General features: G+C 46.1%; 1 protein-coding gene across 3 annotated transcripts in view; it reads left to right on the top strand.

Moving 5' to 3' along the window:
* BACH2 (BACH transcriptional regulator 2) overlaps positions 1-15,448 on the top strand; it is a 397,444-nt gene that overhangs the window by 374,304 nt on the left and 7,692 nt on the right. For all 3 annotated transcript variants that reach the window (XM_077289718.1, XM_077289719.1, XM_077289721.1), the window contains one exon: positions 13,923-14,129. In XM_077289718.1, the coding sequence (XP_077145833.1) occupies positions 13,923-14,129 (207 nt within the window). The remainder of the gene's footprint in view (positions 1-13,922; positions 14,130-15,448) is intronic.

The raw sequence follows: 15,448 nt of genomic DNA on the forward strand, positions 1-15,448 counted from the left end.
CAACAAATCAGCGAAGTGAAAAATCCACATTGCCAGACAATTTCTAAGTGTAAAAGTTTCCCAGCATGTGAATGGGATTAGTTTAGATTATGTTACTGTATGCTGCTGCAAGTTTTCCCTGGATGCTCCCTTTCATTATTAACGAGTGTGAGTTTTTAGGTCACGTTCACACAGGACAGTAATGGTGTGGTGCAAAGCTATGCCATTACTGCACTACAGCAAATTAGGAACATACACATAAGTTGTAGCAAAAGTGGTTCTTACAAGAGTTTATTTGTAAAAACAGAATTGTGGCACAACAATAAAAACCTGAGTAGCATTGGTAATTATGGTTCATATTGTGGTTTCCTCATTGAAATCAGTGGAAAAATGTCAAAGCTTCAGCAGGATCCAGGCAGAGGAGAGTGAAGGCCGATCTGAGCTTGGTCATGTGTAGTGCGGACTGACTTAGCTGATGCTTTGAAGGGACAGCAGTCCAAACCATCTGCAGGCTCCAGGCAGAGGAGAGTGAAGGCCGATCTGAGCTTGGTCATGTGTAGTGCGGACTGACTTAGCTGATGCTTTGAAGGGACAGCAGTCCAAAGCATTTGCAGGATCCAGGCAGAGGAGAGTGAAGGCCAATCTGAGCTTGGTCATGTGCAGTGCGGACTGACTTAGCTGATGCTTTGAAGGGACAGCAGTCCAAAGCATTTGCAGGATCCAGGCAGAGGAGAGTGAAGGCCGATCTGAGCTTGGTCATGTGCAGTGCGGACTGACTTAGCTGATGCTTTGAAGGGACAGCAGTCCAAACCATCTGCAGGCTCCAGGCAGAGGAGAGTGAAGGCCGATCTGAGCTTGGTCATGTGTAGTGCGGACTGACTTAGCTGATGCTTTGAAGGGACAGCAGTCCAAAGCATTTGCAGGATCCAGGCAGAGGAGAGTGAAGGCTGATCTGAGCTTGGTCATGTGCAGTGCGGACTGACTTAGCTGATGCTTTGAAGGGACAGCAGTCCAAACCATCTGCAGGCTCCAGGCAGAGGAGAGTGAAGGCCGATCTGAGCTTGGTCATGTGTAGTGCGGACTGACTTAGCTGATGCTTTGAAGGGACAGCAGTCCAAAGCATCTGCAGGATCCAGGCAGAGGAGAGTGAAGGCTGATCTGAGCTTGGTCATGTGTAGTGCGGACTGACTTAGCTGATGCTTTGAAGGGACAGCAGTCGAAAGCATTTGCAGGATCCAGGCAGAGGAGAGTGAAGGCCGATCTGAGCTTGGTCATGTGTAGTGCGGACTGACTTAGCTGATGCTTTGAAGGGACAGCAGTCCAAAGCATCTGCAGGATCCAGGCAGAGGAGAGTGAAGGCCGATCTGAGCTTGGTCATGTGTAGTGCGGACTGACTTAGCTGATGCTTTGAAGGGACAGCAGTCCAAAGCATCTGCAGGATCCAGGCAGAGGAGAGTGAAGGCCGATCTGAGCTTGGTCATGTGCAGTGCGGACTGACTTAGCTGATGCTTTGAAGGGACAGCAGTCGAAAGCATTTGCAGGATCCAGGCAGAGGAGAGTGAAGGCCGATCTGAGCTTGGTCATGTGTAGTGCGGACTGACTTAGCTGATGCTTTGAAGGGACAGCAGTCCAAAGCATCTGCAGGATCCAGGCAGAGGAGAGTGAAGGCCGATCTGAGCTTGGTCATGTGTAGTGCGGACTGACTTAGCTGATGCTTTGAAGGGACAGCAGTCCAAAGCATCTGCAGGATCCAGGCAGAGGAGAGTGAAGGCCGATCTGAGCTTGGTCATGTGCAGTGCGGACTGACTTAGCTGATGCTTTGAAGGGACAGCAGTCCAAAGCATCTGCAGGATCCAGGCAGAGGAGAGTGAAGGCCGATCTGAGCTCGGTCATGTGCAGTGCGGACTGACTTAGCTGATGCTTTGAAGGGACAGCAGTCCAAAGCATTTGCAGGATCCAGGCAGAGGAGAGTGAAGGCCGATCTGAGCTTGGTCATGTGCAGTGCGGACTGACTTAGCTGATGCTTTGAAGGGACAGCAGTCCAAACCATCTGCAGGCTCCAGGCAGAGGAGAGTGAAGGCCGATCTGAGCTTGGTCATGTGCAGTGCGGACTGACTTAGCTGATGCTTTGAAGGGACAGCAGTCCAAAGCATCTGCAGGATCCAGGCAGAGGAGAGTGAAGGCCGATCTGAGCTTGGTCATGTGTAGTGCGGACTGACTTAGCTGATGCTTTGAAGGGACAGCAGTCCAAAGCATCTGCAGGATCCAGGCAGAGGAGAGTGAAGGCCGATCTGAGCTCGGTCATGTGCAGTGCGGACTGACTTAGCTGATGCTTTGAAGGGACAGCAGTCCAAAGCATCTGCAGGATCCAGGCAGAGGAGAGTGAAGGCCGATCTGAGCTCGGTCATGTGCAGTGCGGACTGACTTAGCTGATGCTTTGAAGGGACAGCAGTCCAAAGCATCTGCAGGATCCAGGCAGAGGAGAGTGAAGGCCGATCTGAGCTCGGTCATGTGCAGTGCGGACTGACTTAGCTGATGCTTTGAAGGGACAGCAGTCGAAAGCTTCAGCAGGATCCAGGCAGAGGAGAGTGAAGTCTGATCTGAGCATGCCTGCTGAGACTGCTGTCACTCACCGAGACGTAGCCCCGCCCCATCAATGATGTGCGCTGCTCAGTTCGTCTGATTCCGGTCCTCAGATCAGAAGTAGCGAAGGCTGCATCACAACAGAGGACTATGTGAACCACACAGAGATGAAATTACAGGGGCAGGGAAGGTAGTAGAAGGATATTACAAAACTGATTATTAGGAAGAGTTACTCTGCCAGCGATTGAGCTGAGTGTCAGTACTCTGTGCTCAGATACCCTCACATGAGAGAATGGCAGCACAGATATGGAGGCGGCGGAGAAAGTAATATCTACATCCCCTCCATTGCCAATGTCTGTAGTAATCGCACTGCACTCGGAAGACATTCAAGTGCAGTCTGTTGTTTCACACCCACCCATAGACTTGTGAGAATGAGTGTGCATGCTGCCATTGTTCTCTTATGCCAAATTGACTGGAGAAATAATCGCAGATCTGAGCTGCCCCATAGAATACCACTATGCAATGTTTTATCACATAACACTCCCCTGTGGGATACGCTCGTGTGAGCCCTTAAGATGATTACCATGGTCAGAACTTGGAAAATAGAAGAATTTCTAAATGTGTATTAATCTGAATGTAATGTACTCTGCCCAACTTTACTCTTGAGACAGAACTTTTCTTTTAACATTACAATGTAATTAGTCGTCTTTGACAGGTGTCAGTCTCTTCCCCCGCAATTCACTTCGATTTTTACCTGTTTTTAACTCCTGCACAGCAAGACAGAAACACAGGCATGCATATAATGTTCTGTTATGTGTTACATGGTATATGGCTTATGTATTTTATATAACTGACAGATGGTCACAATTTCTTGACCAACCACTTTACAGCAGTCTGAAATGCCTTTACTGTCTATATGGAAGAACCAGACCTATGCTGCTAGATCAGTAAATGCATACAATCCTAATCCAGCACAAAGGCTTGTTTTAAACAAAGTGGGGCCCTGGGAAAAAAAGTTAAAAGTCCCCAGATGCTACCACCATCACACAGAAATATCTAGGTTGCATTTTCACTAGCCGATTTCAGATATTGCAGTCATTCAGTGTTTGTATTTCGGCCTCTTCACACACGCTGACCAACAATGAAAGGTACAGAAGGATGTCTTAAGGCCGGTTTCACACTGGTGTTTGCTTCCGTTCATTTTTTTTAAAACATTCCAAAAATTCCTGTGAAACACCTGAAGGGTTAAGAAACTTCTTGGATGTGGTTTTGAGCACCTTGGGGATCCCTAAAAAAGATGATGTAAAAATGAGAAATTGCTTGTCAACTTTTAACCCTTATAACTCCCTAACAAAAAAAAAATTTGGTTCCAAAATTGTGCTGATGTAAAGTAGACATATGGGAAATGTTAGTTATTAAGTATTTTGTGTAACATATCTCTGTGATTTAAGGACATGAAAATTCAAAGTTGGAAAATTGGGAAATTTTCAAAATTTTCTCCAAATTTCCATTTTTTTTTTTACAAATAAACGCAAGTAATGTCGAGGAAATTTTACCACTAACATTAAGTACAATATGTCACGAGAAAACAATGTCATAATCACTGGGATCCATTGAAGCGTTCCAGAGTTATAACCTCATAAAGTGACAGTGGTCAGAATTGTAAAAATTGGCCCAGTCATTAACATGCAAACCACCCTTGGGTGTTAAGGGGTTAAGAGACCACAGTTTCAAACATTACCATTAGTAACACACAATTCCGCCATGGATTAAAATCCTGCAGGACACACAAGGTCCCCCTGCTGATCCTAGAACATGTCCAGGGCCATTTGACGTTTGCCAATCACCATCTGGATAATCCACAGGAGACATAGGAGAAGGAGAAAGTCATGTGGTCAGATGAGACCAAAATAGAACTTTTTGGTATCAACTCCACTCGCCGAGTTTGTAGGAAGAAGGATGAGTGCAACCCCAAGAACACCGTCCCAACCATGAAGCATCATACTTTGGGGGTGCTTTTCTGCAAAGGGGACAGGATGACTGCACCATATTGAAGGGAGGATGGATGGAGTCATGTATCGCGAGATTTTGGCCAACCACCTCTTTCCCTCAGTTAAGAGCATTGAAGATGGGTCTTGGCTGGGTTTTCCAGCATGACAATGACCCAAAACACACAACCAGTGCAACCAAAGAGTGGCTCCTTAAGAAGCATTTCAAGGTCCTAGAGTGGCCTAGCCATTCTCCAAACCTGAACCCAATAGAAAATCTTTGGAGGGAGCTGAAACTCAATGTTGCCCAGTGACAGCCTCGAAACTTGAAAGATCTAAAGAAGATCTGTATGGAAGAGTGGGCCAAAATCCCTACTGCAGTGTGTGCAACCTTGGTCAAAAACTACAGGAAACGTCTGACCTCTGTAATTGCAAACAAAGGTTTCTGTACAAAATATTAAGTTCTGTTTTTATCAAACACTTATTTCATGCAATAAATTGCAAATTAGTTATGTAACAATTATACAATCTGATTTTCTGGATTTTTTATTAGATTCTGTATCTCACTAGCAAAACCGGCAGTGTATCAAATATTTATTTTCCCCACTGTACGTACTATACACAGAGCATATACCTATACACAGAACACATAATACGCTCATATGTATACAAACAGCACAGATAGAAGTACGTGCTGTACTAACTGCCCATCAGCACACCCACAATTCAATAGTTTTCCATGACAGTCAGGGGGTCTGCTGCACACCCTTCTGTGTGTCATGACGGCACTCCTGTGAAAGTCAACTTGTGGCTGGCATTCATAGGAGACCATGTTTTTTTGCTGTATACAACAATACTGTGGTATTGCTGTACATCAACCAGACGATCACAGGTTCAAGTCCCCTAAGAGAACTAATACAATAATAAGATTTTAAAAAATATTTAAAAATATCAGAAAAAATTATAAAAGATTGAATCACCTCCTTTTCTCCAATTAACAATTAATAAATTGAAAAACGCATATGCAGTATCTCTACATTTGTAAAAGTCTGATCTATCAAAATATCAAATTAATTAATGCAATAGGTAAATGGAGGAACAAGAAAAACAATCAAAATGCCAGTATTGCAGTTTTATGCAACAGCAGAAAAAAATACAATAAGGAGTGATCAAAACATTGTGTGTTCCCTAAAATGGTATCAATGAAAACATCGCTTCAGGTCACAAAAAAACAAGCCCTCATACAGCCCCATCAACCCAAAATTGAAAACATTTTCACTCTGGTAAGATGGCAACACAAGAACATTTGTTTTCTTTTTATAATTTCCTAATTTTCTTTCACCATTTAATTAAAAAAATGCATGTTTAGGTTAACTATAATTGTACTGACCTGGATAATCAAATCATCAGGTCATTTTTATTGTATAATGGATGGTGTTAGAAAGAAAAACACAATTGTGCTTTTTTTCTCTATTTTGCTGCACTTGGAATTTATTTTCCTAATTTCCAGTAAGTTATATGATAGAATGGATGGAGTTACCGTATATACTCGAGTATAAGCCGACCCGAGTATAAGCCGACCCCCCTAATTTTGCCACAAAAAACTGGGAAAACTTATTGACTCGAGTATAAGCCTAGGGTGGAAAATGCAGCAGGTACCGGTGAATTTCAAAATTAGAAATAGATACTCCATACCATTCATTATGGCCCCATAGATGCTCCACATAAAGCTGTGCCATATATAATGCTCTGCACCGTTCATTATGGCCCCATAGATACTCCACATAAAGCTGTGCCATATATACAATGCTCTGCACCGTTGCCCCATAGATACTCCACATAAAGCTGTGCCATATATACAATGCTCTGCACCGTTGCCCCATAGATAGCTGTGCCATATATATATATGCTCTGCACCATTGCCCCATAGCTGTGCCATATAGTGCTCTGCACCGTTGCCCCATAGCTCTGCCATATAGTGCTCTGCACCGTTGCCCCATAGCTGTGCCATATATATAGTGCTCTGCACCGTTGCCCCATAGCTGTGCCATATAGTGCTCTGCACCGTTGCCCCATAGCTGTGCCATATAGTGCTCTGCACCGTTGCCCCATAGCTGTGCCATATAGTGCTCTGCACCGTTGCCCCATAGCTCTGCCATATAATGCTCTGCACCATTGCCCCATAGCTGTGCCATATAGTGCTCTGCACCATTGCCCCATAGCTGTGCCATATAGTGCTCTGCACCATTGCCCCATAGCTGTGCCATATAGTGCTCTGCACCATTGCCCCATAGCTGTGCCATATAGTGCTCTGCACCATTGCCCCATAGCTGTGCCATATAGTGCTCTGCACCGTTGCCCCATAGCTGTGCCATATAGTGCTCTGCACCATTGCCCCATAGCTGTGCCATATAGTGCTCTGCACCATTGCCCTATAGCTGTGCCATATAGTGCTCTGCACCGTTGCCCCATAGCTCTGCCATATAGTGCTCTGCACCGTTGCCCCATAGCTGTGCCATATAGTGCTCTGCACCGTTGCCCCATAGCTGTGCCATATAGTGCTCTGCACCATTGCCCCATAGCTGTGCCATATAGTGCTCTGCACCGTTGCCCCATAGCTCTGCCATATAGTGCTCTGCACCATTGCCCCATAGCTCTGCCATATAGTGCTCTGCACCATTGCCCCATAGCTGTGCCATATAGTGCTCTGCACCATTGCCCCATAGCTCTGCCATATAGTGCTCTGCACCATTGCCCCATAGCTGTGCCATATAGTGCTCTGCACCATTGCCCCATAGCTGTGCCATATAGTGCTCTGCACCATTGCCCTATAGCTGTGCCATATAGTGCTCTGCACCATTGCCCTATAGCTGTGCCATATAGTGTTCTGCACTGTTGCCCCATAGCTGTGCCATATAGTGCTCTGCACCGTTGCCCCATAGCTGTGCCATATAGTGCTCTGCACCATTGCCCTATAGCTGTGCCATATAGTGTTCTGCACTGTTGCCCCATAGCTCTGCCATATAGTGCTCTGCACCATTGCCCCATAGGTGCTCCACATAAAGCTGTGCCATATATAATGCTCTGCACCGTTCATTATGGCCCCATAGATACTCCACATAAAGCTGTGCCATATATACAATGCTCTGCACCGTTGCCCCATAGATACTCCACATAAAGCTGTGCCATATATACAATGCTCTGCACCGTTGCCCCATAGATAGCTGTGCCATATATATATATGCTCTGCACCATTGCCCCATAGCTGTGCCATATAGTGCTCTGCACCGTTGCCCCATAGCTCTGCCATATAGTGCTCTGCACCGTTGCCCCATAGCTGTGCCATATATATAGTGCTCTGCACCGTTGCCCCATAGCTGTGCCATATAGTGCTCTGCACCGTTGCCCCATAGCTGTGCCATATAGTGCTCTGCACCATTGCCCTATAGCTGTGCCATATAGTGCTCTGCACCATTGCCCTATAGCTGTGCCATATAGTGTTCTGCACTGTTGCCCCATAGCTGTGCCATATAGTGCTCTGCACCGTTGCCCCATAGCTGTGCCATATAGTGCTCTGCACCATTGCCCTATAGCTGTGCCATATAGTGTTCTGCACTGTTGCCCCATAGCTCTGCCATATAGTGCTCTGCACCATTGCCCCATAGGTGCTCCACATAAATATGTGCTGTTGCTGCCGCTGCAATAAAAAAAACAAAAACACATACTCACCTGTCTTGCTTGCAGCTCCTCGGCGCCATCTTCCCGGCGTCTCTCTGCACTGACTGATCAGGCAGAGGGCGGCGCGCACACTATATGCGTCATCGCGCCCTCTGCCTGCAGTCAGTGCAGAGAGACGCCGGGAAGATGGCGCCGACGCCCGGCGTGTGGAACGAGGAGAGGTGAATATGCGATACTTACCTGCTCCCGGCGTCCCGCTCCTTCCCCCTGTCTGTCTTCGGTGCCGCAGCCTCTTTCTCTGTCAGCGGTCACCGGCACCGCTTCATTAGAGAAATGAATAGGCGGCTCCGCCCCTATGGGAGGTGGAGCAGCCTATTCATTTCTCTAATGAGCGGTCCCACGTGACCGCTCAGGGGAAGAGGCTGCGGCACCCGGAGACAGTGGGACGTGCAGGGGGGGCGACAGGAGCCCCGGAAGCAGGTAAGTATATGACGGTGCTCACCCGCCGACCCCACCACCGATCATGACTCGAGTATAAGCCGAGGGGGCACTTTCAGCCCAAAAATTTGGGCTGAAAATCTCGGCTTATACTCGAGTATATACGGTATTCAAAAGTACAACTTGTCCAGCCAAAAAACAAGCCCTCACATGGCTATATCGGGCTACATCGACAGAAATTTTTTTTAAAAAAAAAGTGCAGAAATGAAAAAGTGCCTAGTTGGAAAGGGGTTAAACATAGTGGTGTCTCTCTTTTTAGGATTAGTGAAGCTCTCTAGAAGGTTAGTCCATTGAGAGCAGTTTTCTAGGTCCTCAATTTTGAGGTTAGTGGGGTCTGTATCGGTAACTTCCGTAAGGCCTGTACATGGGAGAGAAGAAAAGGTTATGGTCCTAAGTTATGCAAAAAAAGAATCTCTGGAATTATTTAAGAAGGAGCCAAATACTAGAAGTCCCCAATACTTCCCTAACACTATCCACAGCTTTGTAGCTGCTGTAGTTTTGTTTTTTTTACCTGTGACTAGTACAGAGCACACATCCCACATTTCTTCATGAGCTGTGTGCATGCCCCCTTGTAGCCACGTTGTTTTATAGATGTCTAGAACAGAACATACAACAGCTAACCCACATATTAGATATCTCCTCTGTTACAATGAGCCATAAAATGGAAATTGACACCACTAGCTGTGCCGCCAGTAGCCATAGCAAGTTTTCCTAATGACTAATTTATATGGAGCAATAGATTTTACATTGGGTTGTACAACATGTAGTAGGATGCACCAAGCTTGTATTGTCAATGCAATGGCATGCTTTAGAATGCCATATTACATAGGAAATTCACCAAGGAGCAGTATGGATACTGCAGTCAGTGAAGCTGCACAGTGTAGCTATTTTCAGTGATACGATCCACATTACCAGCTAGTTACATTTGATACTCTGATGGCCGCTATCATTTGATGTAATATCTGTGAAGGCCACTGGTGTACTTGTAAGGGTTGCACAGGTTGGGATGTTCTGTTACCACCCTTGGCAGCAGTGACATTGGTTCTGGGTTCCTCGGGGTGTGTATGATGTAATTTGCAGCTGATGTTTCCCACTCAGGCCACATACCCTCAAATGACACATGAACCCCAGATTTAGTGCATTAGTAAGGAAGGATTTAGGCCATTTTCTAAGAATAAAGTGAACTACTGTTTGAACCGGTGTAACGTATATACAGTAGGTGACAGGAACAAAGCTTGTGGTTCACATCTTCTGTTTTACACAGAGGTTCAAAACATATTGTTTTAATGTGACAGCACATCATTATAAATACCACTTCAGCAACACAGCATGATTGACTTGATTACTCCATTCTTTCTCTCTGCCCGTCACTGACCACTTCCATGCGCTACCCAAGGCCAGGCCTGTCAAGTCCAATATTTCTTTACAAAGACTCCCAGGTCCGGCCTACACATTTCCTCCTTAGCCTAATTTCGCCTGTACTGTCTCAGGGTTACCCAGAGGTATACCTCTTTGGGCTCCTGGCCATACGGACTGCAGCTGAGCTCGACTTCCTTGTCTGTTCCAGGATCCATATTAATATCCAGTTTGCCATCTTATCTCGTACAGTTAAAGTGCTTGCTACCTCAGAAAATCTCTTCCTTGCACTAACACACAGTGTGCAGCCAGTTCTATCGTGTTCTCAGTGACTGGCTTGCCTCTCTTCCCTTCACTACTAACTAGTGATTCACTGTAACCAGGGAGTAGCTGTCTTCCTACTCCCAAAAACTCCTCCCCACTGTAGGGCTGGCTTAACTCATGCTGCATCTACGCTGTTACTTTCTCTTTCCCTACACAAGTGCATAGAGGGGCATTAATCACATTGAATAATTGCATCACATAGTAACATATGGAAAATGCAGCAATATAACACATATCATAACTATAAAGTCTTCAGGAAAGTGTTGCTTCTCTTTCTATACTCTTACATACTTTTTATTGGTTCAGACATCACATTTGCTGTGGTGGTTGGTGGTCATTACAAATGCTGGCATGAGCTCAGTGCAAACAGATTTGTACACCTTTCTTTGAGTTCAGTATTGGTTGTATAGCTACATAGGCATTAAACTTATCTTGCTAGTGGCTACAGACAGCCTATATTGTATCACTAGCTGTTTCCAGCCAGCTAACGCTCGGCATGCTCATTGCTATCTAATTAACGCTGCTAGTGATTAAACTAAAGTAAATAATGACAACATTCAATAGCGCTTACGCAGATGGTAAATTAACTTAAAATGAAGTTAATAACAATAATAATAATTAAAAATCAGAATAATAATAATAATAATTTTTATTTATATAGCGCCAACATATTCCGCAGCGCTTTACAACTTATAGAGGGGACTTGTACAGACAATAGACATTACAGCATAACAGATAATACTAATACATTTTATTCACAGTGTAAAATCAAAAGCAAACTTGATTCGTGTGGTAATGTGTGGGGACAGAGCCTCGTGTGGTAATATGTGGGGACGGAGCCTAGTGTGGTAATGTGTGAGGACGGAGCCTTGTGTGGTAATGTGTGGGGACAGAGCCTCGTGTGGTAATATGTGGGGACGGAGCCTAGTGTGGTAATGTGTGAGGACGGAGCCTCATGTGGTAATGTGTGGGGACGGAGCCTCATGTGGTAATGTGTGGGGACGGAGCCTCGTGTGGTAATGTGTGGGGACGGAGCCTCGTGTGGTAATGTGTGAGGACGGAGCCTCATGTGGTAATGTGTGGGGACAGAGCCTCGTGTGGTAATGTGTGGGGACGGAGCCTAGTGTGGTAATATGTGAGGACGGAGCCTCGTATGGTAATGTGTGGGGACAGAGCCTCTTGTGGTAATGTGTGAGGACGGAGCCTCGTGTGGTAATGTGTGGGTACGGAGCCTCATGTGGTAATGTGGGGGGACGGAGCCTCGTGTGGTAATGTGTGGGGACGGAGCCTCGTGTGGTAATGTGTGGGGACGGAGCCTCATGTGGTAATGTGGGGGGCGGGATTATGTATAATAATATGGTGGGGGGGCGGGATTATGTGTGGTAATGTGGTGGGGGGGCGGGATTATGTGTGGTAATGTGGTGGGGGCGGGATTATGTGGTAATGTGGTGGGGGGCGGGATTATGTGTAGTGATGTGAGGGCGGGATTATGTGTGGTAATGTGGTGGGGGGCGGGATTGTGTGTGGTAATGTGGTGGGGGCGGGATTGTGTGTGGTAATGTGGTGGGGGGGCGGGATTGTGTGTGGTAATGTGGTGGGGGGCGGGATTGTGTGTGGTAATGTGGTGGGGGTGGGATTGTGTGGTAATGTGGTGGGGGGCGGGATTGTGTGTGGTAATGTGGTGGGGGGTGGGATTGTGTGTGGTAATGTGGTGGGGGGCGGGATTGTGTGTGGTAATGTGGTGGGGGGGCGGGATTGTGTGTGGTAATGTGGTGGGGTGCGGGATTGTGTGTGGTAATGTGGGGGGCGGGATTGTGTGTCATAATGTGGTGGGGGGCGGGATTGTGTGTGGTAATGTGGGGGCGGGATTGTGTGTGGTAATGTGGTGGGGGCGGGATTATGTATGGTAATGTGGTGGGGGGGCGGGATTGTGTGGTAAAGTGGGGGCTGGATTGTGTGTGGTAATGTGGAGGCGGGGCAGGATTGTGTGTGGTAATGTGGTGGGGGGGCGGGATTGTGTGTGGTAATGTGGTGGGGGGGCGGGATTGTGTGTAGTAATGTGATGGGGGCAGGATTGTGTGTGGTAATGTGGTGGGGGGCGGGATTGTGTGTGGTATTGTGGTGGGGGGGCAGGATTGTGTGAGGTAATGTGGGGGGCAGGATTATGTGTGGTAATGTGTTGGGGGCGGGATTATGTGTGGTAATGTGGGGGGTGGGATTGTGTGTGGTAATGTGGTGGGGGGCGGGATTGTGTGTGGTAATGTGGTGGGGGGGCGGGATTGTGTGTGGTAATGTGGTGGGGGGCGAGATTGTGTGGTGATGTGTGGGGGCGGGATTGTGTGTGGTAATGTGGGGGCGGGATTATGTGTGGTAATGTGGTGGGGGGCGGGATTGTGTGTGGTCAAGTGTGGGGGCGGGATTGTGTGTGGTAATGTGGTGGGGGCGGGATTATGTGTGGTAATGTGGGGGGCGGGATTGTGTGTGGTAATGTGGTCGGGGCGGGATTGTGTGTGATGATGTGTGGGGCGGGATTGTGTGGTAATGAGGTGGGGGCGGGATTGTGTGTGGTGATGTGTGGGGTCGGGATTATGTGTGGTAATGTGGTGGGGGGGCGGGATTATGTGTGTAATGTGTTGGGGCGGGATTCTGTGTGGTAATGTGGTGGGGGATTGTGTGTGGTAATGTGGGGGCGGGATTGTGTGTGGTAATGTGGTGGGGGGGCGGGATTGTGTGTGGTGATGTGTGGGGGGGCTGGATTATGTGTGGTAATGTGGTGGGGGGCGGGATTATGTGTGTAATGTGTTGGGGCGGGATTCTGTGTGGTAATGTGGTGGGGGATTGTGTGTGGTAATGTGGGGGCGGGATTGTGTGTGGTAATGTGGTGGGGGGGCGGTATTGTGTGTGGTGATGTGTGGGGGGCGGGATTATGTGGTAATGTGGGGGGCGGGATTATGTGTGTAATGTGTTGGTGGCGGGATTATGTGTGGTAATGTGGTGGGGGATAGTGTGTGGTAATGTGGGGGGGCGGGATTGTGTGTGGTAATGTGATGGGGGGCTGGATTATGTGTGGTAATGAGGTGGGGGGCGGGATTGTGTGTGATGATGTGTGGGGGGTGGAGCTACTGTGCAGGGAGCGGGATTAGCGAGTAATCACGATGCCTCTTATATATATAGATTTAACTTTGACTGCAGAGTGAATGGAAACTATGTATAAGGATATGTTGCATAATAATAACTATAGACTTTAATAGAAAAGTTCTACATTACTTAAGGTTGATGCCTAGCCTAGGATTTCTGTGTACTTCCCTAAGACTTATCCAAATGAGTTGTAAGTTTTTTTTTGTTTTTTTTTCTGTAGATCTATGTTATAGTTAGTTTGGGTATTATAACCTCATCTAGTCTATGTACCTTTTTAGCTTGCTTTCAAAAACACAACTAGATGTTTACGGTAAGTGTGAAATCCAAGTTTTTTCGTTCTAGAAGTTTCCTAGACACTCTTCTTTTTCTGTATTGTAGGTTAAGCTGCCCTTTCCAATTGATCAAATCACAGATCTTCCACGCAATGATTTCCAGATGATGATAAAAATGCACAAGCTGACCTCAGAACAGTTGGAATTCATTCATGACGTTCGGCGGCGAAGCAAGAACAGAATAGCTGCACAGCGCTGTCGCAAGAGGAAACTCGACTGTATACAGAATTTAGAATGTGAAATACATAAGCTGGTGAGCACTACATGCCATTCTTGTAAAATAAGATAGGACCATGAATTTACATATTGATATGAATATAAGCATAGTGAACTGCATATTATTTTTAAGATATAGGCTGTAACACTTCCAGCACTCTGATTTTTTGGGGGGGCTAGTCAAGCACAATAGCAGGAATTGATCTGTTGATGTCCCACAAACTGGACACATTTGAGCAGAATTACTGTTTCAGACTTTTTTTGTGTTTACTGATTATGTGACAAGTTAGTTATAATTTAGTGTGATTTATTGATCGGGTGCACTTTGCTGGATAAAATTGACATATCGGCACTAGTGATGAGCGAATATGCTCGGTTAAGGTGTTATCCGAGCATGCTCGGGTGCTAACCGAGTGTCTTCAGGGTGCTCGAAAAATATGTTCAAGTACCCGCTGCTGCATGTCTCGCGACTGTTCGACATCCTCAACACATGCAGGGATTGCCTAACAGACATCCACGATACATGCATGGATTGCTTGTTTAACAGCCGCAAGACATGCGGGAGCAGGGTCTCGAACATATGTTTCAAGCACTCCAAAAACACTCGGTTAGTACCTGAGCATGCTCGGATAAGACCTTATCCGAGCACAGTTCACTCATAACTAAGCAGTATATTTATTGCCAAAAAAGGAGCAGATAGCATTAACCCCTTAATGACCTCAGCTTTTTTCGGTTTTGCATTCTTCTTTCCAGAGCCATAACTTTTTTATTTTTCCGTCAATATGGCCATGTGAGGGCTTATTTTTTGCGGGACAAGCTGTACTTTTGAACGACACCATTGATTTTACCATGTCGTGTACTAGAAAACGGAAAAAAAATTCCAAGTGCGATGAAATTGCAAAAAAAGTGCAATCCCACACTTGTTTGGCTTTTTTGCTAGGTTCACTAAATGCTAAAACTGACCTGCCATTATGATTCTCCAGGTCATTACGAGTTCATAGACACCAAACATGTCTAGGTTCATTTTTTAACTAAGTGGTAAAAAAAATACCAAACTTTGCTAAAAAAAAAAAAAAAATGTGCAATTTTCCGATACCCGTAGCGTCTCCATTTTTCATGATCTGGGGTCGGGTTATTTTTTGCGTGCCAAGCTGACGTTTTTAATGATTTTGGTGCAGATACGTTCTTTTGATCGCCCATTATTGCATTTTAATGCAATGTCGCGACGACCAGAAAACCATAATTCTGGTGTTTTAAATTATTTTCTCGCTACGCAGTTTGGCGATCAGGTTAATCCTTTTTTTATTGATAGATCGGGCGATTCTGAATGCGACGATACCAAATATGTGCATGTTT

The sequence above is a fragment of the Ranitomeya variabilis genome, chromosome 2 (assembly GCF_051348905.1).
Source record: "Ranitomeya variabilis isolate aRanVar5 chromosome 2, aRanVar5.hap1, whole genome shotgun sequence".
Lineage (NCBI taxonomy): Eukaryota > Metazoa > Chordata > Amphibia > Anura > Dendrobatidae > Ranitomeya > Ranitomeya variabilis.